Source organism: Pseudorca crassidens, chromosome 12 (genome assembly GCF_039906515.1).
Source record: "Pseudorca crassidens isolate mPseCra1 chromosome 12, mPseCra1.hap1, whole genome shotgun sequence".
NCBI lineage: Eukaryota > Metazoa > Chordata > Mammalia > Artiodactyla > Delphinidae > Pseudorca > Pseudorca crassidens.
Genome location: NC_090307.1, coordinates 75,149,109 through 75,174,978, shown reverse-complemented (window position 1 = coordinate 75,174,978; position 25,870 = coordinate 75,149,109). Strand labels below are relative to the sequence as shown.

The following is a 25,870-nucleotide window of genomic DNA, read 5'->3' as shown; positions in this document are numbered from 1 at the left end:
AGTGGGGGGTCCTCAGATGGATGTGTCCTAGCCTTGCCCTTGAGGAGAGTTGACCCGACAGCCTAGAACTCTGCTGCTTCTGTTCCCAAGGCTGTTGTTGTTCTCTTGCCTCAGCCTGGCCCCCTACGAGGTCGCTGGGGGAGGGACCCAATGCTGGTCACCCGAAGGCCTCCCTGGCTCCCAGTACCTTCCATCCCAGCTGTCCTGGGCCCCCCACCGCTGCCTCCCCCGCCCTCCGCTCTGCCCACTCCCATGGAAGGCCACGGCTCCCTGTCCCTCTGTGCTGCCATGAGGCCTGCACTTTGCAGGGTGAAGTCCAAAGTTCAGTCCCTTCGCTAAGCACATGGATAAATATGAACCTTGGAGAATTTCCCCAGCTCCAATGTAAACAGAGCGGGCAGGGGCCCTGATTCACTGGCCACTGGGGCCAGGGTTGGGGGTTGGGGGTGCCCACAGGGCTTGGCTAGTGGGGTTTGGGGGGGCAGCGGGCGCAAGGAGCCTGGTTTGGGCCTGCCTGCTGGCCGGCCAGCACGGAGCCAGCCCACGCCGGGGGGGCGGGAGGCGGCCGGCTCAGTGGCCCTGGGCCGCGTGGCCCGCGCTAGTGGAGCCATGGTTTCTAAACTGAGCCAGCTGCAGACGGAGCTCCTGGCGGCCTTGCTCGAGTCGGGCCTGAGCAAAGAGGCGCTGATCCAGGCGTTGGGTGAGCCGGGGCCCTACCTGCTGGCCGGAGACGGTCCCCCGGACAAGGGGGAGTCCTGCGGTGGCGGCGGTCGAGGGGAGATGGCCGAGTTGCCCAATGGGCTGGGGGAGACGAGGGGCTCCGAGGACGAGACGGACGACGAGGGGGAAGACTTCACGCCACCCATTCTCAGAGAGCTGGAGAACCTCAGCCCCGAGGAGGCAGCCCACCAGAAAGCCGTGGTGGAGACCCTGCTGCAGTAAGGACCCCTCCCCTGTCCCTAGCTCCCAAGGAGCCCGGAGGGGCCCAGCCTCGGCTCCTGACCAGCCCTTGCCAGTCCAGAGTCCCATGGGCTGGTTGTCGGCAAGGGGGACAGGGCCCATTAGAGCTTGGAAGCGGGGGTGGGGTGGGGTCCTAGCTCGGAGGTTGGAGCCTGCAGCCCCTGACCCGGCCCTCTGCGGGGTCCCGAGTCTCCATGAGCCAAGGCTTTCAGCCCGGTGCTTGGGAAGTGGGGCATGCCCCAGGGGAGCCCCAAGATGGGGACAAAGCAGGAGAGTCCACGATTCTAGTCCCTGGACAACGGGGGTGGGGAGGCAGGGAATTTTTAGCTACCATGCCCATTTCTACTCCCCCAATCCCAACTTATCTGCTAGGCACCCAGATGCACCAGTGGGGAGGGGGAGCCCAGGCTGGGGTTTTGGGGGCCCCGCTTGGCCTCCCCGGAACTTAAGCATTCAGTCAGCAGAACCCAGGTCTTTCTTACCTGAGGGAAATGGAGCCTTAGGAAGGGAGCTGCTCCCCTTTCCGGCACAGCCTCAGGCCATGCCCCTCACCAGTGGGTACCGTTAGAAGCCTCCTCACTCTGTACCCCACCCACTGGCTGGCTCCCCATCTCCCGGAGAACTGGGTGGGTCTGAGCCCGATGCCTCCCCTCTCCTCAGCAGAGCTGACCTGGTTACTAATTACCCACGGGCTTTATTATTTCTCTTTTGTTTTATAAATTTATAAATGGCAAAAGGCTCTGATAAGGCCTGTGATCATTAACTTGGAGGGCTGGTAGCCTGGGGAAGCCTGAGCCAACCAACTTCACATGGAACAGGGGTGGGGGAGGTTGGAGGTGAGGGAAGGGGAACCTGGGGGCTGCAGGGACTGCCCCTCCCCTAAGGCTCTGTAACGTCTATCCTAACAGCCAGATGGGCACGTGCTGAGGTTTCACAGGTATCATTTCGGGTACTGTTGAGATGAACTCTGGAGGCACCTGGGGACAACTGCTCCGCAGATGAGGGAACTGAGGCTCAGAGGGCGACAGAGCTGGACTAAGGCCACCCAGCTGGGGCTCCACACCCACTCTCTTTGGTGCCCTCAGTCACCATGACCGGGGCCAGGGGCCAGCTGGGGGTGGCTGGGGGTTCTGAGCAAGAGTCCCAAAGACCACCTCTTTTCTGTCCAAGGTCCTGATCCCAGCTTGGGGTTGGGGAGGGCTGGATCCCTGCCTCAGGGAGCTCTCAGGGCCTGCCAGGCCTTGTGAGGGCCTGGGCAGGAGGCAGGGGAGTAGCCAGGGCCCCCTGACTTGGCAGGAAGAGGAGGGCAAAGGGCCCTGCCGCGTTGCAGGGGAGGGGCAGAGTCTGGCATCTCCAGACCCAGGGCGAGGGCAACCCGGACAAGGGTGGGGCAGGGCCAGACCTGCTCAGCGCCCCAGATGGGACTGGGGGCTTTCGGGGGGGAGTGGGGGCAGGGAGTGCCAAAGGCCTTACCTGGCTGGGTGGGGCCTCTTGATCAGCAGCCCCTTTGGTGGGATGATGGGTGGAGGGAAAGGCTTGATCCACAGCACTCGAGCGGGAAGCAGGGGTCAAAGTGCTCCCTGGGGACCAGCAGAGACCTGGAAGCTGAGGGAGAGAGGGGAGACATGGAGGAAGAGACAGGGCGTCAGGGGAGATGGAGAGAGAGGCCTGGAGAAGCAGAGTGGAGCGGACCAGCAGAGCCGGGAGGGAAGAGGGGCTGACACGCAGCTGGGAGAACGGGCTGGGGAGAGAGCGAGGCGCCCCAAGCTGCAAGGAGGCTGGAGTGCTTGCCTCCCGCCCCGATTGGGTTTTCTTTAATGCTAACAGCATGCTATTTACTTTCCATTTAAATTTGAGATGTTGCTATAAATTATCAACCAGCTCCTTGTTCCTGCGGGGTTTATAACTAACTACCTGGGTTACTTATTGTTCAGGTAACAAAAGGGATCTGAAAACGCCCCAAGGGGAAAAAGTGGGGCCTTGAGCCTCAGGGCACAGGCTGCAGAGGGGTGGGGGACCCCCATGAAGCCCTGGCCAGTGGGGGAGGTTGAGGCTGGAAAGGATGGTGAAGAGGTAGGGCTTCCCGTGGAAGCCAAGTGTGACCAAGTGTGACCTTGGGCAAGTCTCTTCTCCTCCTGCCTCCGTTTCCCTACCCGGACAATGAGTACAATTCAAACTCCCTGCCTTGATCCCCTGATCTCTTCCTGAGGGACCTCCCTCCCTCCCTCACTTTCCTCCAGTTACACTACACTTTGCTGATTCCCACCTCAGGGCCTTTGCATGTGTTGTACCTTCTCCCCGAAACCCCTTTCCAGATCTTCCTACGGTCAATTCCTTCTCTTTTTGCTCAAATGCCACCACAGTCACTCCCTCTTCCACTACTTCCATTGACTTTCCCCTGAAACTTATCATTACCTATTATTACCTTATTTGTCTGTTTTCTATCTCCTGCTATGACAACAGAAGCTCTTCCAGAGGCTTGTTCACTACTCAGACCCCTGATATACACCCCAGTGCTGACACACAGCATGAATGAATGAGGGACTAGGCTTCTCTGAGCCCTGGGGATGTCTGCTGTAATGGCCAAGGGAGTAACACGTTCCCAGGGCTCCTTCCTCAGTGTCCTCCTGGGCCCTCCTGTCCCTGAGCAGCTCAAACTCAATCTTGAGGGTCTCTGGTCCTCTCCATTGGGCAGCACCAAGGCACTGAGACCCAGGAAGACAGTGGCCAAGGTGGGGCAATCTGACATCCCTAACTGAGGCCAGCCTGCCTGGGCTTGAACCCCAGCTCTGCTCAGGCAGGCAATTTCACTTTTCTGAGTCCCAGTGTTCTCTGCAAGGCAGAGCTGATCACAATGCTTACCCACAGGGTAAGCATGTGAGTGCAACGAACAGTTGCTATTATCAGTGGTCCCATTTTACAGATGAGCAAACTAAAGCTCAGAGAGGCAAAGTGACCTGCCCAAAGTAACTCTTACAAAGCAGTAAGGCCAGGACTTGGACCCAGGTCCTCCTAATCCCACACTTTGCACAGCATCCTGAGGTGGCATGCCTGTCCTTGATACATTTATCTCCCTCTTTACCCTGCTGGGTCATTCTTGCTGTTAATGTCACCATCGACCACTTCCGCGTAGTGCTCGAGGACTCACGAAGCGCTTACAAGTGCATTAAGTTTGTTTTCTCCTCCTGACAACCTATGAAATATTATTAGCTCCCTATCACAGTTGAGGAAACTGAGGCACAGAAGTTAAGAAACTTCCCAGGGCCACCCGGAGAGTGAGTGGCAGAGCTGGGATTCACACTGAGAACTCAGCTCCCCCTCCGGATGAGTGGCCTTCAGGCTGGTCTCCCAGCTCTGAAGCCTTGGATCCACTGAAACCCCACGGGCCAGGGAGCAAGAGGCCCAAAGCCTCGAACCTCTGATTGACCCTAGAACTGGCAGGAGGCGGGAGGAGGGGGTTGTGGGCAGACCTTCACCTTTCCCGGGCCCTCTTCCCTCTGCTGTGGGGCTGGAGGTCCCAGGACTAGGTCGCTGATGATGATGATGATGGTAACAATATTGTTCCACTTACTGAGCACTTACTGTGTGCCTGGCCCTGTCCTCAGCATTTCACTCCTATTAGACACTCATTCAGTTCTCCCAATAGAGAACAGGGAGGCAGGCGTGAATTTCCCGCTGTGTTACAGGGGAGATGCGGGCCACATGCACATTGGGCACAAGGCCGCAGTGGTGGGATTTGAACCCAGGTTGGTTCGACTCTCAAACCCATTAGAGTGAAAGCAGGAGATGCCTGGAGACCTGGCCTCTTAGTTCTGCGTTGGGGAAAATGTCCTACAAAGAGCCATATTCTTGGAGACTGTGCGTGTGTGTGGGGAGGGGGGGAGAGAAAGAGCAGAAAACAGAGAGACACAGAGACAGAAGGAGAGAGAGTGAGAGAAACAGAGACAGATAGAGACACATGGGGTCAGAAGGACAGAGACAGACAGTAAATCTTTAGTTTGAGCCAGGAGAGGCCCTGTTGCAGGAAGACTGGGCTCCTTCTCTCCGGAGAACAGACAGAGGGAGGGAGGATCTCTCAGGAGGGTGATGACTGCAGTTGGGGGAGGAGGGAGGCCATCGGGCAGCTCAGCCCCGGAGTCAGATAAACATGTTTGCCATGGAGCACAAGGCTGGACTTTGTCCTGCCCTTCCCTCCCAGCTCTGACTGGCACCCGGGGACCGGGGGAGGTGAGGCTCCTACGAAAGCAGGGAGATAGGGCTTGGGGAGAGGTTGGGGGGTTCAGGAAAGTGAAATATTCTTGAGTCCCAGCAAAGTCACCTTGGACAAGTGTTCACCTTTCTGAGCCTCAGTCTTCTCACCTGTGAAATGGGCATACTTCCTAGGGTTATTGTAAGATTTAAATGACCAGCCCTTACCTGGCTCACCATAAGTACTCAAGAAACATGAATTCTCATGGCTATCATTTCTACACAAATGGGACTTTGCTGGACCGACTGCTGATCAACTATATCTGTCCCCACCTTCCATTCCTCCCTGCCTGTATGGGAACTGCTGATAAAAAAAGGAGGAAGTCAGAGGGCCAAAGTGGATGAAAGGCGCTGTGCCCTCATGTCTCGGAAGGGCATTGCCAAGGACGCAGGCGAGACTGGTTCTTTGAGGAAAGAGAGAAGGGCCAGGGGAGAAGGCAGTGTGGGGTGGGCTTCAGAGCACTGGGGGGTTTCTTTTCTTTTCTTTTTTTCACAATTCACTTTTAAACATTATATATGCATATGTAGCATATTATATGATACTATATTATTGATACATAATTTATGAAGTACAGAAGAGTAACAGAGAAAACCCTCCCCTCTCACCCTGTCCCCAGCAACCAATCCGTGACTCCAGTTCATTCTGTATACTTCTGGTATTTCATGTGAACAAAGCAAATACGTAGAAATCTTTTATCCCACTTAAAATTTTACACACATAGCACAACAGGCCTACCACACAAACTGTTCCTTCTGGGCTTGTACAGAGCTTTCTCAGTGGGTTTTTATGGCTGCATTGTACAGAGGCATGCAATTTGGTTAATCAGCATCCTTTTGCTGGACGCTTAGGTTGTTTCCAATCTTTGGCTGTGGCAAACGACATGGACATGAATCACTTCCTACACATGCCATTTGTCACATATGCCTCAATTCTAGAAGCAAACTGCTGCATCAAGGCTGTGGGGACACAGGCTTAGGATCACACAGACCTGGGTTTAAATCCCAGCTCTGCCTGTTTCAGCACTGTTGTATCTGACACATGGTTGTAATAGAAGCTCAAGAGAGGATGAAGGGAAGAGAGGAGGGTTGAGACAGAGCAGAAGAGGGAGAGAGAAGAATTTCTATCGTACAGGCAACCTGACCCCTTCCATTCCCCACAGTGAGCGGAGAACAGGAGATTGAGCCACAGGTGGCCTCAGGTCCCCTTGAATCCCTCGAGTGAGAGAACTGAGCCCACAGAGTGGGATTCCGTGCTCAGACATGCTCATTTTTCTTACAAGGCCTTGGGATGCCAGCCCCTAACCGCTTCACCTGGGACTCTGTTGAGAAATTAGCCACCCGCCTCAGTGCTGTGGGGAGACTGGCTGCGCCACCATCTAGGGTTTAGTGCAGATTTTCAGGAGGCGTTTTGACGCTATGTGATTTTTATCTGACAGACTGACTTAGAACCAAATCCTTTAAGCTGGGGTGGGACTCTACTGGGCTAACCCTGTGACCTTCGGCAAGAGATACAAGTGACACAGTGCTCTGAGCCTCAGTGGCCCAGGATGTAAAGTGGGAGAATCATGTTTCTCTCATTTTCAGACCCAAATTTTTTTCCAGTAGATCTCTCTCATCTATCCATCCATCCACCCACCCATCCACCCATCCATCTAACATCTACCCATCAACATCCCATCTATCCATCCATCCATCCATCCTCTCACCCACCATCCACCATCAATGCACTGACCATCCCATTACCCACCCATCCACCCATCCATCCACACATCCACTCATTCATTCATGCATTCACCAAGGGCACACTCTATGTCAGGCCTATTTTGGGTGCTGAGAACCAGACAGTTCCTGCCCTCCAGGTGTTTATAGTCTATCACAGTGGTTAAGACACAGCCACAAATAACATTTCTAGGTAGAATTGCGGGGGGGAATCTTTAAAGGAGTCACGAAGATGAGTGCCCTCCCCATCTGGCTTGTGCAGCTTCCCGGGGGAGTCTGTTTTTGTCTACATCTGTATCCATGTCTCTGTGTGTCTGTGTTTCGAAACCTTTATCTGTTCCTATGTCTGTGTGGGACTGGTTGGGGCCTGTGTCCACATGTCTGCCGTGTGTATGTGCCTGCAAGTCTCTGTCCCCATGTCCTTGTGTCCTGGCATGAGTGCCCATACCTCCTGTCCCTGAGTCTAGGTACAGGCTCCTGGGCTCCGCGCCTGCTTCCATCTACCATCCTCACCCCCGGGGCGGACAGGGCTCCCAGCACCCACCCTGGGCTGAGCAGCCTGTCCTTGTCCCCCCGCCTCCACCCCCAGGGAGGACCCATGGCGTGTGGCTAAGATGGTCAAGTCCTACCTGCAGCAGCACAACATCCCGCAGCGGGAGGTGGTCGACACCACCGGCCTCAACCAATCTCACCTGTCCCAGCACCTCAACAAGGGCACCCCCATGAAGACACAGAAGCGAGCCGCCCTGTACACCTGGTACGTCCGCAAGCAGCGAGAGGTGGCCCAGCGTAAGTAATAACCGACTGCAGCCCTGTCTTCCCGGCAGGGCCTGGGACTACCCGCAGCTCGAGGGTGGGAGCTGGAAGCCTCCCACCCCATTCCTCGGACAGGCAGACTGAGAGGAAGTCGGGAGGATTCAACCAGCATGTATCAGCTGTTCTGCGCAAGGCGCTCTGGGGGAGGGGAGAAGGGTTGGTCTTGGGCATCCTCTTTGGGTGGGTGAACTGGGCCCCTGCCTTCCAAGAGCTCCCTGTGTAGAGGGGAAGCAGGAGTACAAATCATTATGATTCGGTGAGACAAGTATTATAATGTGATAACGCCAACAACAAAAGCTAGTGTTTATGGAGCAGTCACCGTGCGCCAGGCCCAGGGCAGGGCACTACAGAAAGTGCTTCCAAGGTTGAGCTGGTGGAGGAGGAGAGAATAATCTCTTCCTCAGGGAGGCAGAGGCATCAGGAAGGATCAACTAGAAGTATGATCTTTTGACTAAGTCTTAAAGTGTGAATTGAATTTTGACCCATGAAGATGCAGGGATGGGGTTTCAGGCAGAAGGAAGGGCAGTAGAGGCTCCGAGGTGAGGTGTGTGCTTAGGGAACCCGGGCCTCATACCCCACAAAATCCTAAGTGCACTTCCACACTTTTGAGCCTAAGTGTAAAAAAAAAATCTTTTTGATGTTTCTTTTATAATTATCCAGGTTTTCAAGGTAATACACACTGAATTTATAAAAAAATAGAAGTAAAGATTTTACAATAAAAATTAGGTGTCCTTCTCCTAAGGCAGCCACTGGCATTCCTGGTCTCATACGTAACCTTCCAGGGGTACTGTATGTATATACTGGCCATATACATATTTCCCCTGCTCTTTGAAGGGCTACTAGCTGTTCTGTTATTTGGAGGTGCCATTAACTGGCCTCCTGCCAAAGAACCAGCTGAGAAAGTGTCTGGGTCTCTTCTCTCCTGGCTAATACTTATACTTTAAGCTTGATTTTCAAGTCTGCAATGTTGAAAATAGCGTGGAATCTACTTGGGAGATACAGTTCAAGTTTCTGCTCTACTGTGCGGCCCTGGAAAAATATTTAACCTCCCTGATCCTCAGATGCCTCATCTATAAAATGGGATGGCATATGTGTCAACTGTGAACAAATGCTGATGCTTACCTGGAGCCTTGTATTGAGGACTGTGAGATTATATCTTGGCCCGGTAGCAAAGTACGCAGGGGTTGATTAGTGATGTCTCCCTTGGACACAGGTTAGGAAAGGGGTGGTGTGTGTGCTGTGTGTCTGTCATCACTGGATTAGATGATTTCTAAGTTCTAGCTGTAAGCTCCTCTGGCTCAGCATCCTAGGAATGAGAAAGAACCACGGGCATGGTTAGGTGAACCAATTCCAGCATGGTGAACCAATGCTGGAAGGTGGGATTGGCCAGTGTTTTGCTAATGGCTCTCTGTGCCCACAGAGTTCACCCACGCAGGGCAGGGTGGGCTGATTGAAGAGCCCACGGGCGATGAGCTACCAACCAAGAAGGGTCGGAGAAACCGTTTCAAATGGGGCCCAGCATCCCAGCAGATCCTGTTCCAGGCCTATGAGAGGCAGAAGAACCCCAGCAAGGAGGAGCGGGAGGCGCTGGTGGAGGAGTGTAACAGGTAGAATGGCTGGTGGTCAGCAGGGCTGGTTTGGTCTGGGCTGGGGGAAGGCGAGGGGGCCTCTGGGTCCTGAGGGAGGCTCCCCAGGTTTTGAGAGCTCCTGCTGTTGGCCCAGGAGTTCTCAGCTCCTGTTCAGTGTCTGACACCTAGCTCCATTCCTGGCACCCCCCCCCCGCACCGACCCAAGCAGCCCTTGAGTGGCTGCTCGTCTCACTCATCCTCACTACAACCCTACACTTACTGGGCTCACTCTATAACTGAAGAGATTAAGAGAGGCTAAGTCACTTGCTCAAGGTTGCACAGCAGACTGGGCTCGGAACCCAGGTCTGCCAGCCTCAGCAAACACTCAGGTAGAGCCCTACTTCTCAGAACTCTCCCCCCAGCCCCAGGGGAGGGTTCTTCTGTGCCTGATCCAGAGGCTCATGAGTGGCCATTTCTGCAGGGCGGAGTGCATCCAGAGGGGGGTGTCACCCTCACAGGCGCAGGGGCTGGGCTCCAACCTCGTCACAGAGGTGCGCGTCTACAACTGGTTTGCCAATCGGCGCAAGGAAGAAGCCTTTCGGCACAAGCTGGCTATGGACACGTACAGCGGGCCGCCACCAGGGCCAGGCCCAGGCCCTGCGCTGCCTGCCCACGGCTCCCCTGGCCTGCCCCCACCAGCCCTCTCCCCTGGTAAGGTCCACGGTGAGTGCCATGTGGGCAGGGGGATTGGGACGGTGGGTAGAGGGAATATGGGGGTGGGTGGGAGAGTTGGGGAGCACCACCCCAGTGGCAGCAGCCACCCAAACCTCTTAGCACTTCCTTACAGCTCCAACCCCACTCTATTTGCACTGTTCTCTCCACTCCACTCCTCTCTATTCCATTGACCACTCAGCTTCGCCCACTGTACTCCATTCCATCCACTCCACCCTCACTTGCTTTCAGTTACTTCAACTCATTCCAGATCAAACCAACTCAATTCATTTCAGCTCAGTTCAATTCAATTCAATTCAGTTCAACTCATTATAATCTAATTTAGTTCATTTAAATTTGGAATAGTTTGATCCAATCCAATTCCCAATTGATTCAGTTTAACTAAATGCATTTCAAGGAAATTCAGTTAATTTTCTATCAGTTCAATTTCAATCCAATTCGATTCAATTCGACTCAATCAAACTCAATTCATTTCTGGTTTGATTCAATGATACTCAGTTTCATTCAACTAATTCCAAATCATTCTATTCAACTCAAGTTTGCTGTGGTTTAATTTCATTACCGTCAATTCAGTTTGGCTCAGTTGTCTTTTTTTTTTGGCCACACTGCACTGCACGGCATGCGGGATCTTACCCCGACCAGGGATCAAACCCCGTGACCCCTGCAGTGGGAGCGCAGAGTCTTAACCACTGGACTGCCAGGAAAGTCCCTGGCTCAGTTGTCTTTTATTGAGCACCTACTTGTGTTCAAGGAGTTGGAAGCAACCAGCACAGGGCCTGGCAGGAAGTGGACACTCAAGCAAAGTCTGCTGGCTGCATAAAGATGGGGTGGGGGGTCTGCGCAAACCAATGCAGTTTGGAATGATGGGGGCCATGGAGGCGGGCAGGGAAGTGGGGTGCTGAGGCTGGACACTGCTCCCGCTCCAGGAGTGCGCTATGGACAGCCTGCAACCAGTGAGGGGGCGGAAGTGCCCTCAAGCAGTGGTGGTCCCTTGGTGACAGTGTCTGCACCCCTGCATCAAGTGTCCCCCACGGGTCTGGAGCCCAGTCACAGTCTGCTGAGCACAGAAGCCAAATTGGTGAGTGTCCCGCCCCATCTCTCCCCCACCCCCACCCCCCCGCCAATCTCCCCTTGGCTGGAAGATTCTGGAGCAGTCCCCAGGGAGGTAGGGTGGGACCCCACCTGACTCAGTTTGGCTTCCCCTCCAAGGTATCGGCCACTGGGGGCCCCCTGCCCCCTGTCAGCACCCTGACAGCACTGCACAGCTTGGAGCAGACATCCCCGGGCCTCAACCAGCAGCCCCAGAACCTCATCATGGCCTCGCTTCCCGGGGTCATGGCCATAGGGCCTGGTGAGCCTGCCTCCCTGGGCCCCACGTTTACCAACACGGGCGCCTCCACCCTGGTCATTGGTAAGCTGGTGGGGTGGACGGGGGCATCTGGGTGAGGGGCTCATGGGGCTCCCACAGAATCCAGGAGCAGGATGAACCACTGGGACTCATTCCTTCATGTATTTATTGAGTGCCCACTCCGTGCTCCACCGGTGATACACAAGTGGACCGAACAGCCCCAAATCTCAGCCACCCAAGTGGGGAGGCAGACAATAAGCAGAATATGGGTTGGCCAAAAAGTTGGTTCAGGTTTTCCCAACAGCTTACAGAAAGTCCCGAACGAACTTTTTGGCCAATCCAATACATAAGTTATATAGTACCTTAAAAGGGAAAACAGCTATGGGAAAACAGAGCAGAGCAAGGGGGACTGAAGTTTTCTAGGTTTTAGGTTTTAGTTTGTTTTAAAAAAGCCCAGAAAAACTTTATTCAGAACTATTATGCAGAAACTCAATATATAAGACAGACAGGGAGCTGCTGGGAGCCGGGTACAGAGAGTTAAGCCCCAGGGCCTTTGCATCGTTGTGGAACCCCAGGGCTCCAGGGACCCTAGTTTGACACACTCCCTGCCCTTATGACGAGCTAGCAGCTCAGAGAGGGAGTTAACTTGCCAGCGCTGTAACTTAGTGAAGGTTCCTAGTACAAGGCTGTTACCTGGTTACCTTGTCCCCCCCTCCTACCCACTGGCCCTAGGAGGGAGGGATGGTGCCCCTGGGGGTCAGGGCTGGGCCTGGGGAGGCCATGGAGGCGGCAGGAGGTCTGGCTGACTCCTGCCCCTCCCGCTCCAGGCCTGGCCTCCACGCAGGCACAGAGCGTGCCGGTCATCAACAGCATGGGCAGCAGCCTGACTACCCTGCAGCCCGTCCAGTTCTCGCAGCCTCTGCACCCTTCCTACCAGCAGCCGCTCATGCCCTCCGTGCAGAGCCACGTGGCCCAGAGCCCCTTCATGGCCACCATGGCCCAGCTGCAGAGCCCCCATGGTGAGCACCCCTCAGCCCCCCTGCTGGGGGAGGTGGTGGGAGAGACTGGCTGTCGTTGAGCCCAGGGGAAGAGGGCGTCTTAGCAGATGCTGTGGTCTGTGTGTGTGTCTGATTCAAGTGTGAGTGCTTCTGTGACGGGGGTTTTGCGGGTGCTCAGGTGAGCGTCTGTGGGCTGGAATACGTTTCAGTGTGTGAACCCATGTGGCTGCGTGTGCACGCACATGGGTTTGTGTGAGTGGGTGTTTGTATGTGCACACGCACGTGTGCCCTTGGGGCCATATGTATTTCTCAGCTTTTAGAAAGGTGCATACACCATGAATGACACAACACTCCCAGCAGGGCTTGGGGCAACACCCTGTCATCAAACACCTTGATTCCTGCAGCAAAAGGTAGAATTCCACGAAGTGGGTTAATAAAGACTCAGCCTCACATCAGGTTCAGGTCAGATTTTGCCACCAAATGAGCTCTAGTGCCAACCAGACAAAAACCTGTTGGCTCTCAGACCTTTCTGGAACTTGGACTCTTGGATAAGGGCCTGTGGACTTGAACATCTGTGTATTTGGTTGAGGGCACCATTTATGCGTGTATGTGGGTGGTTGTGTTTTCATCTGAGTCCATGTGAGAATACGTGATTTATGTTGTTTTCTACTGGCATGTGTGTGTGTATTTGTGGGGCTGGAGACTGCAGGTGAAATTCTGGGTTAGACTGTGGAGAGGGTCCTGGAGATGCAGAAATGCTGCCCCCTCCTCAACCCCTAACAGGAGCCCTGGCCTTTCCCTCCAAGGCCGGTACTTAGTGCCCTAACAGCACCTGTGCCTCCCGTTGCCCTTCACACCTGTCCTCTCGAGGTGACCGCAGGAGCTGGGTTTGGGTTCCCGGCCTCGCCCAGGCTCCTCTCCACCGAGACAGGTGGAGCAGGCCCCTGCGGTTGGGGAGAACGTCCAACCCCTCTACCTGGAGCTCCCAGTTTTGGAAATCAGCCCTGAGTCCCCAGCCACTGCCCCACTGGGCTGCTCACCAGGCCCACACCCCAATTTCCCCGAGCCCCCCACCTTGAGGCCCTCCTGGGAGGGGTCCAGCCCAGCCCAGGTGCCAAGTCTGTGTCCTCCTCTCTTCTCCCTCCCTCCCGGCCAGCCCTCTACAGCCACAAGCCCGAGGTGGCCCAGTACACCCACACGGGCCTGCTTCCGCAGACCATGCTCATCACCGACACCACCAACCTGAGCGCCCTGGCCAGCCTCACGCCCACCAAGCAGGTAAGGCCCAGGCCTGCCCCGGCCCCTCCCTGGGTCCTGCCCCAGCGCACACCCTGGGGGCTCAAGAGCTGCCCTTCTGCCAGGTCTTCACCTCAGACGCTGAGGCCTCCAGTGAGTCCGGGCTTCACACACCAGCGTCCCAGGCTGCCACCATCCACATCCCCAGCCAGGACCCTGCTGGCATCCAGCACCTGCAGCCCACCCATCGGCTCAGCGCCAGCCCCACTGGTGAGTGGCCTTTCCCTGCCCCCCCACCGCCGTCCCCATAGCTGGGGAGGAAGTCGTGGGCAGCAGATGGGGGGCAGGGAAGGGGTAAATGCGAGGGGGCACCTGTGCTCCCCTGAAGTGAGCCGAGGGGGGTGTGAAACCACAGGAAATGGGCCTGTCTCACAAGAACATCTATTAACTCAGTTGAGGAAAAAGATAACCGGAAGAGGTGGTAGGGGGTAATCAGGAGGTAAGAACTGGGCTTGCTGGGGACCAGAAGTGACTCATGGATGTGTTGCTTTAGCTCAGGGTTTAGCATTTTTTTGAATTCGTTGCCAACAGCTAAAAATTAAGAGCTTTCATAGACTTCTGGCTCCTCTTGCAAAGTCAGAAGGACTCGTGTTGCCCCGTGGCAACCACAGAGTGCGGGCTCTCCAGCCCACCACGTCCCACCCAACCCACACATTTCCATTCCCTGAAGACCTGAGTCTGCAGCCCACAACGTCAGGGTGAAGAGCAGGCACTTTGGAGTCAGGCTGCCGGGCTTTGAGACCCAGGGCAGCCACTTGCTAAGTGTGAGCTTCAGCATCCTCCATCCAGCCCTGGTGGCTATAGGGACAGTCACTGAGGGCTCCACGGTCCAGGCTCTGTGCTCTACCCATGAGATGTGTGTTGGCATCCCCGTTTTACAGATGAGAAAGCACTCAAGGAGAAGAGGGACTTGGTAGCGCTTCCAACAGCCACTAGGTAGTGGGGCCAGGACCTGAACCCAGGTCCAAACTCAAAGCCCATTCATGCTCTCTTGAGGGTTCTCCTGAGACACAGAACCAATAGGAATACACACACACACACACATATATTTAAGGAACTGGCTGATACGACTGTGAGGGCTGGCGAGTCTGAGAGCTGCAGGGTAGGAAGTGATGCTGCAGTCTCCTTCTCCAGGAAACCTCAGCCTTTGCTCTTGAGGCCTTCAACTGATTGGATGAGGGCCACCCACATTATCAAGGGAACTCTCCTTTACTTAAAGTCAACTGACGTAGGAGTTAACCACATTACAAAATACCTGCACAGCAACGCCTGCGCTGGGGTTTGGCTCAATGACTGGGTACTAAAAGGCAGGCGAGCTAACGCATAAAACTAACCACAACACCAGCTCACCAGCGCTTCTGTGATGTTCCCACTAAAATGTGCTGGGAAGGCCACTCCCTCGCAGCCCTGGAGCCTGGCAGGGGGTTAACAAGGCCCGAGGGCAGAGGTGTGACTCTGGGGTCCGGTCACCTGCTGAGATTCAGGAGGTGGCGAGGTGCCACTTTCCCATCCCGAGCACCCCTTAGGGATGGTGGGCGGGGAGGGGTCGGGACGGGCGTGGCAGGCAGCCAGCGGCCTCCTCTGCTTCTGCAGTGTCCTCCAGCAGCCTGGTGTTGTACCAGAGCTCCGACTCCACCAACGGCCATAGCCACCTGCTGCCATCCAACCACAGCGTCATTGAGACCTTCATCTCCACGCAGATGGCCTCTTCCTCCCAGTAACCATGGACACGGCCTCCCAGGGGATGGGCCCTGGAGCCTACACAGCCTGCTGGAGGGGTGACCAAGACATTTGAGCCTGCAAAACTTTCACTGCCCCCAGGCTGCTGCTCTTCCCTGGAAAACTGTGCCTCAGTCCCCACCCTGTTCCCCTCAGAAAAGGGGGGTGCTCCAAGGCGCCCCAACCCGAGGAGGGCTGCTTCAGTGCACAAGAGGGAACCGTGCAGAGCTTGGAAGCAGAGCTTGTTCCTGGTGGGACTCGGGAGGGACTGTCCCTGCTGCTCAGGGAAAATCTTGTCACTTGGAACGGAAGGGGGCAGCCTTGGACGCTGGTACCCCCAGGCCGGGCCTGTGGAGATCCCTGGCACCCCGCAGGGAACTGCCGGCCACACTTCTCAGGACACCAGCCTGTGTAGCTGGGAGAGAGGTCACAGGTCAAAGTGGCCCCATTCTGTCACCTGTGCCCCAATCAGGCCACTCCACCCAGCCCCCCTTCCTGCTTTTAACCCGCACACTCATTTGGACCCACCTGTCCCCCCTCACATAAGCATCGCCTGAGTGGCTCCTCTGTGCCAGGGCCTGGGGCAAGCAGGCCTCCCCAGCTTCCCTCATCCTGAGCCATCCCTCTCCCCGGCTGCCATGACCTCCCGTTTTCTTGGACATCTGTCCCCCTGCGCATCACACCTTCTGATGTCAGCCTGACATCTCACCTCTACTGGAAAGCCCCCCACTCCCGCAGGCCTAGGTGTTGTCCCTGCTCCTATGGGAGACTCATGACTCTGTGCCTGGTGCCAAGTCAAGGTCGGGGGGCAGCAGACCCTTCCCTGCTTTGGGGGAGAAGCTGCTGAGCTCAGAAGGCGGTAAGGCTGGGGCAGCTGGCAGAGCTGAGGGGCCCAGAGGGAGAAGAGAGGCGAGACCAGAGGAGAGGTTGCCGCCTGGAAGCTTGGCGCCCAGCTGAGGGGAGGCGTTCACAGCCCCCCACCCCGGGTCCTGAGGGACAAGGGAGCCATGCCAACCCAGGGCTCATCTCCCTGGGGCTGCTGCAGAGAACCCAGCCCTAGTGGCCTGCCTCCATCCTGGATTGAGGAAGGAGCCGGTGGGAACTGGCGTCCCCTGCAGCTTGCAGCTGGCTAAGGGCGAGCCTGTGCATTTATGTAACTCTTAGTAAAGTAAATGAGGAACACGTTGAAACGTCTTGCTTGTCCACACATCGCCCAGATGGGATTGGGCAGGCTCGGGGGGGCGGAAGGGGACCAGGAGCCCAAGGAGGGATGGGGCCGGCACACACGCTCTCACATCCCACCTCTGTCTTCCTTGCTTTGCCGAATCTCCAAGGCCAGGCAACGAAGCCAGCACTTCACCTTCACCTTGAACTTCTGCTCCTTCTTGCAGGATACATGGGTCCACGAATCCCCCAGGCCACGAGTGCTGTGACACTTCCTGAAGTCTTGACGCTGGGGTAGGGGAACACTTCTGGGGGTGTAGGCAGGACCCCTCCTGTGTGATGCTTACTTATAGTGGCTCATCAGGATTCAGCACAGACACGAGGGCGGCACCCAAATCCCTCTGTTACATTCTGGGTCCCTCGACAATTTATTTTCAATTATCCAGTTGGCTCAGAGACATGATCATGCATGGTGTATTCACAATGTGAAGAAAGAAAATTCTGGAAAACCAGGTGGAGGCAGGGATCTCTCTCCTTTTCCAGACAATGTTATATCAGGTCTGTGTGGCTTGGAGGGAGATACACAAAACTCCTCCTGGGGCTTGGCATCTCGGGGACACCCTCCCTCATTTTCTTCAGATCATGTCCCACACCAGGCTGAGGAGGCGGAAGCTCTACCACTTGGCCATCAGCCTTCAATGACTGGGAGGCTCCTCCTTCTTCCTGAGACCACAGAATGTTCTGGTACCACGGGTCTGCCCCAGCCCCAGTGGGAGCACAGAAGGGCAGGCCTTGCTCGCCCTACAACCGCTTCTTTGCCCCGACCCTTGGGCCAGCCCCAGTCATGGGCGACGTCTAGACTTGCTAGCCAAGTCCTTGCACTTGGAGAGGGAGGCGGAGCTTGGACATGCCTTGTCCCCCGTAGCTGCCTGAGCTGGGCCCCGTGCTCACAGGCGGGGCTCAGTTTGCAGGCACAGCTGCTGCGCTTTTTGCTGGCGGGGACGGGGAGGTCTCACTGGCCCTCTTTGCCTTTTTCTTCCTTTTCTTCTTTTTGGTCCCAAACAGTGCCTGGTCTCCGTTGAGCCCGGCGGACTCCCTTCCCTGCTCCCCAGATGTGGTCTTGCTTGCGGTGGTGGCCGCTGGGGCGAGGTTGGTGTTGTCCTCCTTGGCTTTCTTTTTCCACTTCCTTTTCTTCTTCTTTGCCTTTTTCTCCATGTTGCCAGGGCCGTGGATGGCGGACTCCTGGATGATGTCAGAGGCTGACACAGCCGCCTCCCGGCAGCGCTGCAACTCGTCGCCGTCCTCGCTGCTGCAACGGGAGTGCAGGCCGGGTCAGCTGGAGTCGGGACGGGGCCCCAAAGCCACCTCTCGCTGCCTCTGTCCAAGCCACCAGAGAGCGGCCACAGACAGAGGGTGGCAGTTGGAGAACTCAGGCTTGGCAGTGAGGCAGAGCTGGGTTCCAATACTGGCTTCTCTGCTTCACGGCTGTGTGACCTCACATTGTGACTTAACCTCTCTGACCCTCAGTGTCTTCATCTATAAATTGGGGATCTTAACAGAGCCCAGGCCTCACAGGGATGTCCCAGGAGTGCAGTGTCCGGCACAAGACGGGTGCTCGAAAAGCAGTAAACATCCAAAGCCAACGGCCAGTGGAAACTCTTCCCCCGCCCACTGAGGTACTATTTCCCCAGCTACTGACAGGTCTCCTTCTGGGCCTGGACCTTACTGGAGTTGGCCTGGTTATTTCGGGGGCAGGGGGACTGGCCAAGACAGAACACAGGCAACAACGAGGGAACTGGAGGAGTGGGTGTGCCATCTCACCTGGAGCTGGAAGGCAACCGTTTCCGGCGGGGCTGGGGAGGAGCTTCCTTCTCAGGGCCTCCAGGGATGGACGTGAAGAAAAGGCGGAAGCCTGCAACCGACAGGGGCGGAGTCAGCACCGCCCGGGGCACCCCAGGGGCCGAGGCTGCCCCGTCTCTGCCCTCAAGGAGCTCCCAGTCCAGCGGGCATCGCTCCTGTCTACAAAACGGTGCCTCGTGGGATGAGAGGCACACTTGCTACCTGCTGCAGTGAGAGGATGGGGTGCTTGAGGGGATGCCGGCTGCCGAATCAAGTCAGCAAGCCCTCAGAGGCTTCAGGGAATCAGCAGCTGAGCCTCCCGCCTAAGGCAGCTCGCAGAGTGGCTAATGAGCTGGGCAGGGGACAGAGACCCATGTGGGAGAGGCTGCAGGGTGCAGTGGCTAGGCGCTCCTGCTTAGGGTCACCTCGGGCCAGCGTCTGCATTCCTCAGAGATCCAGTCCCCTCACGATTCCCCCCTGTGAACAGGATCACCATAATACATGCCTCGGACAGGGGCTGCAGGGATGAAAGAAGATAAAATGCCAAAAACGTATTTCCCAGCTCCAGACTCACGGGAGGCACTTAATAAAGGAAAGCATAACTGCTCACCATCATCCTCCAGGACGCCTCTCGGTACCTCAGCCTTTCTTGGCTCCTTCACTACTTCTGAGATGGTAATGGAGCTAAGGGAAGAGATGGTGGATTTAAGATGAGATTCTAGGTAACAATGAAAATTCTTTTTAATTAATACTTGCCTTTCTCCCTTTAAGTGGAGGGAGTAGGGTAATGTGATACTAAGTGCAAAGGCGGAGAGCACCCCGGCCTGATGGGGACGCAAATGTCCATAGTGCCAGCTCAAACTGCGGTGCCTCACTGGTTTAAACCCTACTTTATTCCAGAAAGTGCTGAAGAAGTTTTGAAGATACTCACAGTACAACAAAATGAGGGCAATTTCAAATAAGGCAAAGAGAAAACAAGAGCAGGAAGGACAGAAAGAGCCAGACGTGTGGCCAGGAAGCCCTACACAGAGGGTACACATTTTGTTCTGAACTTCCTGGCAGCAAGCACGAAAAGGGAAATATGACCAGTCTAGAAAAAAACAGTTCAGAGGTCAGCTCCTAGAGCAGGGCAGACCTGGTTTTTTTGTTGTTGTTTGTTTTTTTTAAATTTTTAAAAACTTGAGCTAATTGTAGATTGACTTACAGTGCCAAGAAATAATACGGGGAGATCCACGGACTCCCCCCCACCCCGTTTCTCCCTCTGGTGACACTGCGTGTAACTAGGGTCCATTATCACAACTGGGAAACTGACTTTGCTACAACCCACCGACCTTTTTCAGACTTCAGACCTGGGTTTTGAATCCTGATTTTGTCACTTACTAACAAGGGACTTCATCTCTCTGAGCCTTTGTTACCCGTCTCTACACTGCGAGTAATAAGAGTCCCCGCCTCCGAGGGCTGTCACAAGAATTAAATGAGACAGTGGATACCAAGCCCTGAGCACAGAGCCTGGCTGCAAGCCAGTGCTCAGTAAACAGCAGCTACAACGATGCTGAAGATGACTACTGTTGTCAAGATAAGCAATGAGCTTCACAGGACCCCCTTTCTCTAGAAGCACAGAGAGAGTGGGAAGAACTGACGAGACCAGGAAGCAGGTCTTGGGGGAAGGCTGTCGGGGCAGTCCCCTCACACGCACCGCAGAGACCGACGCTCTCAGCAACATCCTCGCAGCGAACACAGCAATGCACTGGGTGCTTCTCCTAACTGCCTTCTGTAGGTGCCAGAGGCCTCCCCGATGTCCTGTGTGGGACGTGGTCTGGGGAGAGGGAGCGGAGACGCGGTCTGGCCCAACTGGGCGCCGCCCCTGACCTGGGTAGTATCTAACCCAGTGGTTCAACGTTGGTCCGCAGGGGACACCAGGCAATGACTGGAGACACAGTTGGTTGTCACAGCTGGTGGAGAGATGCTACTAGGATCACGTGGGTAGAGGCCAAGGATGCTGCGAACCATCCTACATGCACGGTATAGCCCCGCACAACCACGGACGATCCAGTCCAAAATGTCCATAGTGCCAAGATGAGAAACCCTGATCTAACACAAGGGACCAAGTGGAGTATCATTTCTTTGGAGAGAAATACGGGAACACTGCAGGGAATATCCTGACCGCGTGTAACCTGCATCCTGTTGGATTTCCACCTAGGGAAGCATCCATTGTGGATCACTGCAATGCCAGGCAGGCCCTGGTCACCCTGAAGCCGAACCATCATGGAGAAAAACTGCTCTCATGGGTTGAGATGCTAATTGACCTTCCTAAACATGTTTAACACATTCCCAGGTTGGGGGACTGGCACTAACGCCATGAGGGTGCAGGCTGCTGAGGCCTGGCCCAACATTCTGTCTGGGAAGAGCAGCTGGTGTGCACTTTAGGAAGGCTTATTTTCCTTTTTCAATGACTACTTCAAATTGAAGCACTATGGCCTGAACACCCTCAATCTCCTTTTCAAAACCTGCTAGGCTGGGGACTTCACTGGTGGCACAGTGGATAAGACGTCGCGTTCCCAATGAAGGGGGCCCGGGTTCGATCCCTGGTCAGGAAACTAGATCCCGCATGCATGCTGCAACTAAGAGTTTGCATGTCACAACTAAGGAGCCCTGGAGTGGCAACTAAGACCCGGTGCCACCAAATAAATAAATAAATATTAAACAACAACAACAACAACAACAAAAACCCTGCTAGGGCTCTGTCAAGTGGGGATGGATGTAGACCAGCGTATCCCGGAACACGTCCCATGACACGCCATCAGTCATCCATGGAACAGAGGCATTGTGGCCAAATGAATTCACAAGATGCTGGGCTAAACAAAGTTACACAGGTCTCTTTACTGCAGGACTTCTCAGGGCCTTGAACACACTATTAGGAATCTAAATCTCCCAGGCACGGGGGTATGCAGAGTGCACTGTTTCTCCACCTCTTTGCTGTTGGACCCCTTTTGTCAAGAGCCACACTCTGGACTCGCATTTCTAGGCACCTATTTTGGGAATGCTGCCCTGGATCTTTACAGATTGTATTCTCACAGTGCCTGGCATACAGAAAGCACCCAAGAAATAGGAATTCAGTCGGTCCCTTGCCCTCTTGCAGAGGGAATGAGCTCGGGTTCCCCTCTTCCTCTCGTGGTAGCAGGATTGCACAGTGGTTAAGAGCAGGGCCTTTGGAGTCAAAGCCACTCTGCTCCTTCCTCCCTGTGACTTCAAGCAAATGCTTCCACTCACAGAGGGAAGCCGGTTGCCACATCTAGAGAAGAAGGAAAACGACAGGACCTGCGTGGTAGAGTGATTATGAAGCGATGAGGTGACAGATGCCACATGCTTGCCGCGATGCCGACTTACACACTCTGAGCTTCCAGGCCATGGGAGCCCTTACTCTTCGTATTAATGAATAAGGGCAGGTTACCTGTCCAGCAGGGCTCCCAGCATCTTAGCTACGTGCGCTCGGAATTCAGGGGTGGTCTGCAGCTCGTTGCCATCTTGTTCGTGCTCATCCACCTTGTGCCTACAACACACACGAAAAGGACCTCACTTCCTGCCAGCTCAGAAGCTGCCCCCATGAGGGCGGGGAAGACATGTGTCTGGTTCGCACTGACATCCCAGGGTCTAATAGCCTCTGGCACACAGCAGGGGAGCAATATCAATGAATGAATGCGTGAAACGTGAACCCAAAATGCACAGTACCTGAGGCTCGGTTGGGTGGTTGGCAACTGAGTATTTGCAGCACCTGTAAAAATAACGAACACCAAAGCATTTATAGAAGAAACGACTATAGCATCAGTTGTGTGCCGAGCACTATTTTATGTGATTTACATGTATAACTCATTGAATCTTTCCAATGACCCCCATGGGGTGAGGGTTACCATTATCCCCATTTTGCAGAAGAGGAAACTGAGGCAAGGAGATGTAAAATAGCTTAGCCAGGGTCAAACAGCTAATAAGCGACAGAGTTGGGATGAGGACCCAGGCCATCTGGCTCCAGAGGCCCCCCCTTAACCACCATGCTGGACAAGCAAGTGTAATTTGATTCCAGCATTTATTGAGTGCCTACCATGTGCTTGGCTGTGTGCTAAGTGCTGTGGAAGAGAGAGAAGAAGGGGGCTCAGTTATGTTGATCACTGGACTGGGAGTCTTGCTGGGGTCTCAGCCTCCACATTCATTAGAGGTGCCTTTCCGGCAAGTTCATTTATTTAAGAACTATTTTCCTGACCCCTGTGTAGGCCCTGGAGATACCATGGTGAAGGGATACCAGCCCTCGTGAAGTTCACATCATGTAACCTCTCGCTCAATAAATATTTGTGGATCAAGTACAGGCCAGAGTTGACTCTAGGTGCTGGGGATGCAGGGATGAGAGGAAAAAAGACAGGATAAATAAAGAGGCAATTGTAGAAGAAAGGAAAGCATTATATACGAAGGGAATCACACAAATTATGATGATGGTGGAGAGAAGGCATGTAACCCAGCTTTCCCGAAGAGATGGTGTCTCAGCTGTATTATTAAAGGATGAGTGGGAGTCAGACAGGAGGGGGAAAGCAGTCCATGAAAAGAGACCGATCACATAATTGCTGCTATTTATTGGGACTTTAATGTGCGCCAAGCACTGCACATACATCATCTCAGTTCCTTCTCAACCTTACGGGGTAGGTACTACCATTACCCCCACTTTACAGATGAGGAAATTTAAGTACAGTGAGATTTAAGTACCTTGCCCAAATTTCTTACTGCTAGTAAGTGATGGGGATGGAAAGGCATTTCTGCCTATAGCAAATGAAGAGAAAACTGCAGAGTTGTGGTGCCCACAGTATGGTCTGGAGCCTACCTACGGGAAGTGTGCAGTATGGCAGGAAGGCAAAAAGGGACAGGCAGGCAGGGAATGGATTACCAAAGGGCTTGTAAGTCCTTTTCAACAAAAGCAGGGGCTCTTTGCCATGGCCTGCTCTGGCAGTCTGGTAAAGCCTGGATCCCTTCTCAGAATGTTTTAGATGCAAAAAATGTCACACATAGGATTACAAAGAAAACCAATGATACTGAAATTCAGTTATCATTAATAGTAAAAAGCCAAATTTGGGATAGTATTAATATATGTGCTTCTTCGTTAATGTATTAAATAAGATCTACTGATGGGTCTAAAAATTACTGTAATTTTAAAAGCACGGATGAGTGGAAATAATTTTTTTCAACATTTTATTATGAATAAAATATTTCTGATGTATCTGCAAAGACTGTAATGGGATTTGAAAATCTGCGACTTTTGTTAAGACAAAGTAACAGGTATTGCCAAAACTACTGTGGCTTGTTGTTCACATGCATGATGGAAAGAGATGCTAAATTTCAAACAGAGATTAATGAAAGTAAAGATGAAATATTTTTCCCATTCAGATTCACGGATCCTCTGGATTTTGTCTGGGATTAGGTACCCTTAAGTTAAGGGGTTTGGGATTTATTTCCAAGGCACTAGGGAGTCACGGTCAGAGAGACGTGTAGGACACAGCTCGCTGGCAGCCCCAGGGAGTGAGAAAGTGTTGGAGGCGGGGAAAGGCTGGACGCGAAAACCCAGTAAGGGTCGCAGGCACCTCGGAGAGGTGGTGGGCTGCCCAGAGTGCGACAGTTAGGATGGACCCAGGGAAGCAAAGTCAAGAGACATTCAGGTGACTTGGTTTCTCTGACGGGGATAATGGAACAACCCTCCCTGCTGAACTTGTCCGCGCTTTGACTCAGAACCCCACCCAGGCCCTGGAGCCTCCTCGCGGAAAGAAGTCTTAATTCCAGGGACTCCCTCTTCACCATCCATCCTCAGGCCGCAGGGGAAGGTCCTGCGCCCTTCGGCCAGACTCCCCGAACATAGTCCCCTACCGGCTCTTGGCTTCTCCGGGCCCCTCGGGCGCTGCTCCAAGCCCCAGGCCGGCATCGCCGCCTCGCGGCACCGGTCCAGCTCCTCCTCATCGCTGCTGCTGCTGCTGCTCTCCAGATCGCTCATGGCGCCACTGGACGCCGCCACCTTGAAACACCGCAAAGGATTGTGGGGAGTGCCTCCAGGAGCGATGCTCTTTCAAGATCCCACAAGGGAGCGGAGCAGCACAGCGCATTGTGGGGATTGTAGTTCTCAGACTCAGGCCGCCATTGGTCCTAAACTGTTATGGAGGTTTCCTTAAACGTGAGAGCTGGAAGGGCCTAAGAAATCAACTTATCTATCCTTGAGGAGGAAAATGAGACCTATAGAGAGGAAAGAATTGCTTAAGGTCACACAAGGGGTTAATGAGCCAGGATTGGTTCCCAGGTTTTGGTAAATCCGTCTGGGCATCAAGAGCACCTTAGGGAACTTTTTAAAATGCAGATTGTTGAGTCTCACTAAAAACTAGGCGAATCAGACCCCCTCGAGAGTGGGACTCAGGAATCTGTATTTCCTCCAACATCCTAGGGCCTTGCTGCTACTCAGTGTATAATCCGTGAACCAGCAGCACCGGCAAACTCCAGAGCCTGTTAGAAAATGCAGAATCTTGGCTTCAGCCCAGACCTCCTGAATCAGAACTTGCATTTAAACAGGATCTCCAAGTGATTTGTGTGCACATTAAAGTTTGAGAGGCACTATCCTAGGTGATTCTGTTGCACAATATGGTTTGGGAAACATTCTGCGTTTTTCTAGCTCAGGACTTCACTCAACCTGCACATCGGAAACATTTGGGAAACTTTAAAATACTGACTCCTAAGATCCCCCCAGGACCGACACATTAGAATCTCCACAGTTAAGATACTCCAATATAAAATATGAACAAAATCACTTTTGTCTTTGGAATGCTTTTCTTTGTGTTTTATCTTTGAAGCTAAGTGTGTCAAAATTTTTTAAAAATAAACTCTCTGGCCTCAGCTTTCCTATCATGAAAGAGAGGAAGGTAACTTATTCATCATTCTATTAAACAAGAATTGGTCCACTACCTACAATGTGGGCTATACTGGGCTTTATAAAGGATACAGAGGGTGTGGGATGGACTCACCTGTCTGCTCCATGGAAAGGAGGCACTCTTTCCGCCCCTGAAGGCAAAAAGAGGTGGGAAACAGGCTGCTATTGATAAATTGCCCAGAGACTATTGAGAACCAATTATAAAGTACATTTTTCCCCCCTACGGTGAGTAGTCCCTTAGAAAGTGGGGCAAAGGGGAGGGGGGAAAAAGCAAACTTTTTAATGGGTTGATTGGAGTAAACCTGATCACATGATGTCCTTTGATGCTAAAGATGCTATTACTTTCCTTACATCCTTGGACAATTAGGTACTGTTTGTGTGTGTATTGCAGGAGTTGAGGGAATTTGTTTGTTTGTTTTTATATTGGAGTATAGTTGATTTATAATGTTGTGTTAGTTTCAGGTGTATAGCAAAGTGAATCAGTTATACATATACATATATCCACTCTTTTTTTTTCATT

At 53.8% G+C, this 25,870-nt stretch overlaps 2 protein-coding genes across 3 annotated transcripts; one reads left to right on the top strand and one right to left on the bottom strand.

Moving 5' to 3' along the window:
* The first annotated feature begins 609 nt into the window (after positions 1 to 609).
* Positions 610 to 16,396, top strand: HNF1A (HNF1 homeobox A). Its single transcript, XM_067700555.1, has 10 exons — positions 610 to 938; positions 7,517 to 7,716; positions 9,164 to 9,350; positions 9,793 to 10,034; positions 10,970 to 11,121; positions 11,253 to 11,454; positions 12,219 to 12,410; positions 13,546 to 13,667; positions 13,751 to 13,895; positions 15,279 to 16,396. Exons 1-10 carry the CDS (start codon positions 610 to 612, stop codon positions 15,404 to 15,406), a joined length of 1,899 nt encoding a protein of 632 aa, XP_067556656.1. The 3' UTR covers positions 15,407 to 16,396.
* Positions 16,397 to 16,534: 138 nt separating this feature from the next.
* C12H12orf43 (chromosome 12 C12orf43 homolog) lies at positions 16,535 to 24,485 on the bottom strand. 2 transcript variants are annotated; one of them, XM_067700553.1, is made up of 6 exons: positions 24,306 to 24,485; positions 22,137 to 22,179; positions 21,859 to 21,957; positions 19,018 to 19,091; positions 18,390 to 18,480; positions 16,535 to 17,877 (listed from the first exon to the last, which is right to left on the bottom strand). In XM_067700553.1, exons 1-6 carry the CDS (start codon positions 24,427 to 24,429, stop codon positions 17,529 to 17,531), a joined length of 780 nt encoding a protein of 259 aa, XP_067556654.1. In that variant the 5' UTR covers positions 24,430 to 24,485; the 3' UTR covers positions 16,535 to 17,528. The 2 variants fall into 2 exon arrangements, with proteins under 2 accessions (XP_067556654.1, XP_067556655.1); XM_067700554.1 differs by having other exon boundaries at positions 16,535 to 17,874; positions 24,306 to 24,464.
* Between the last annotated feature and the right edge of the window lie 1,385 nt (positions 24,486 to 25,870).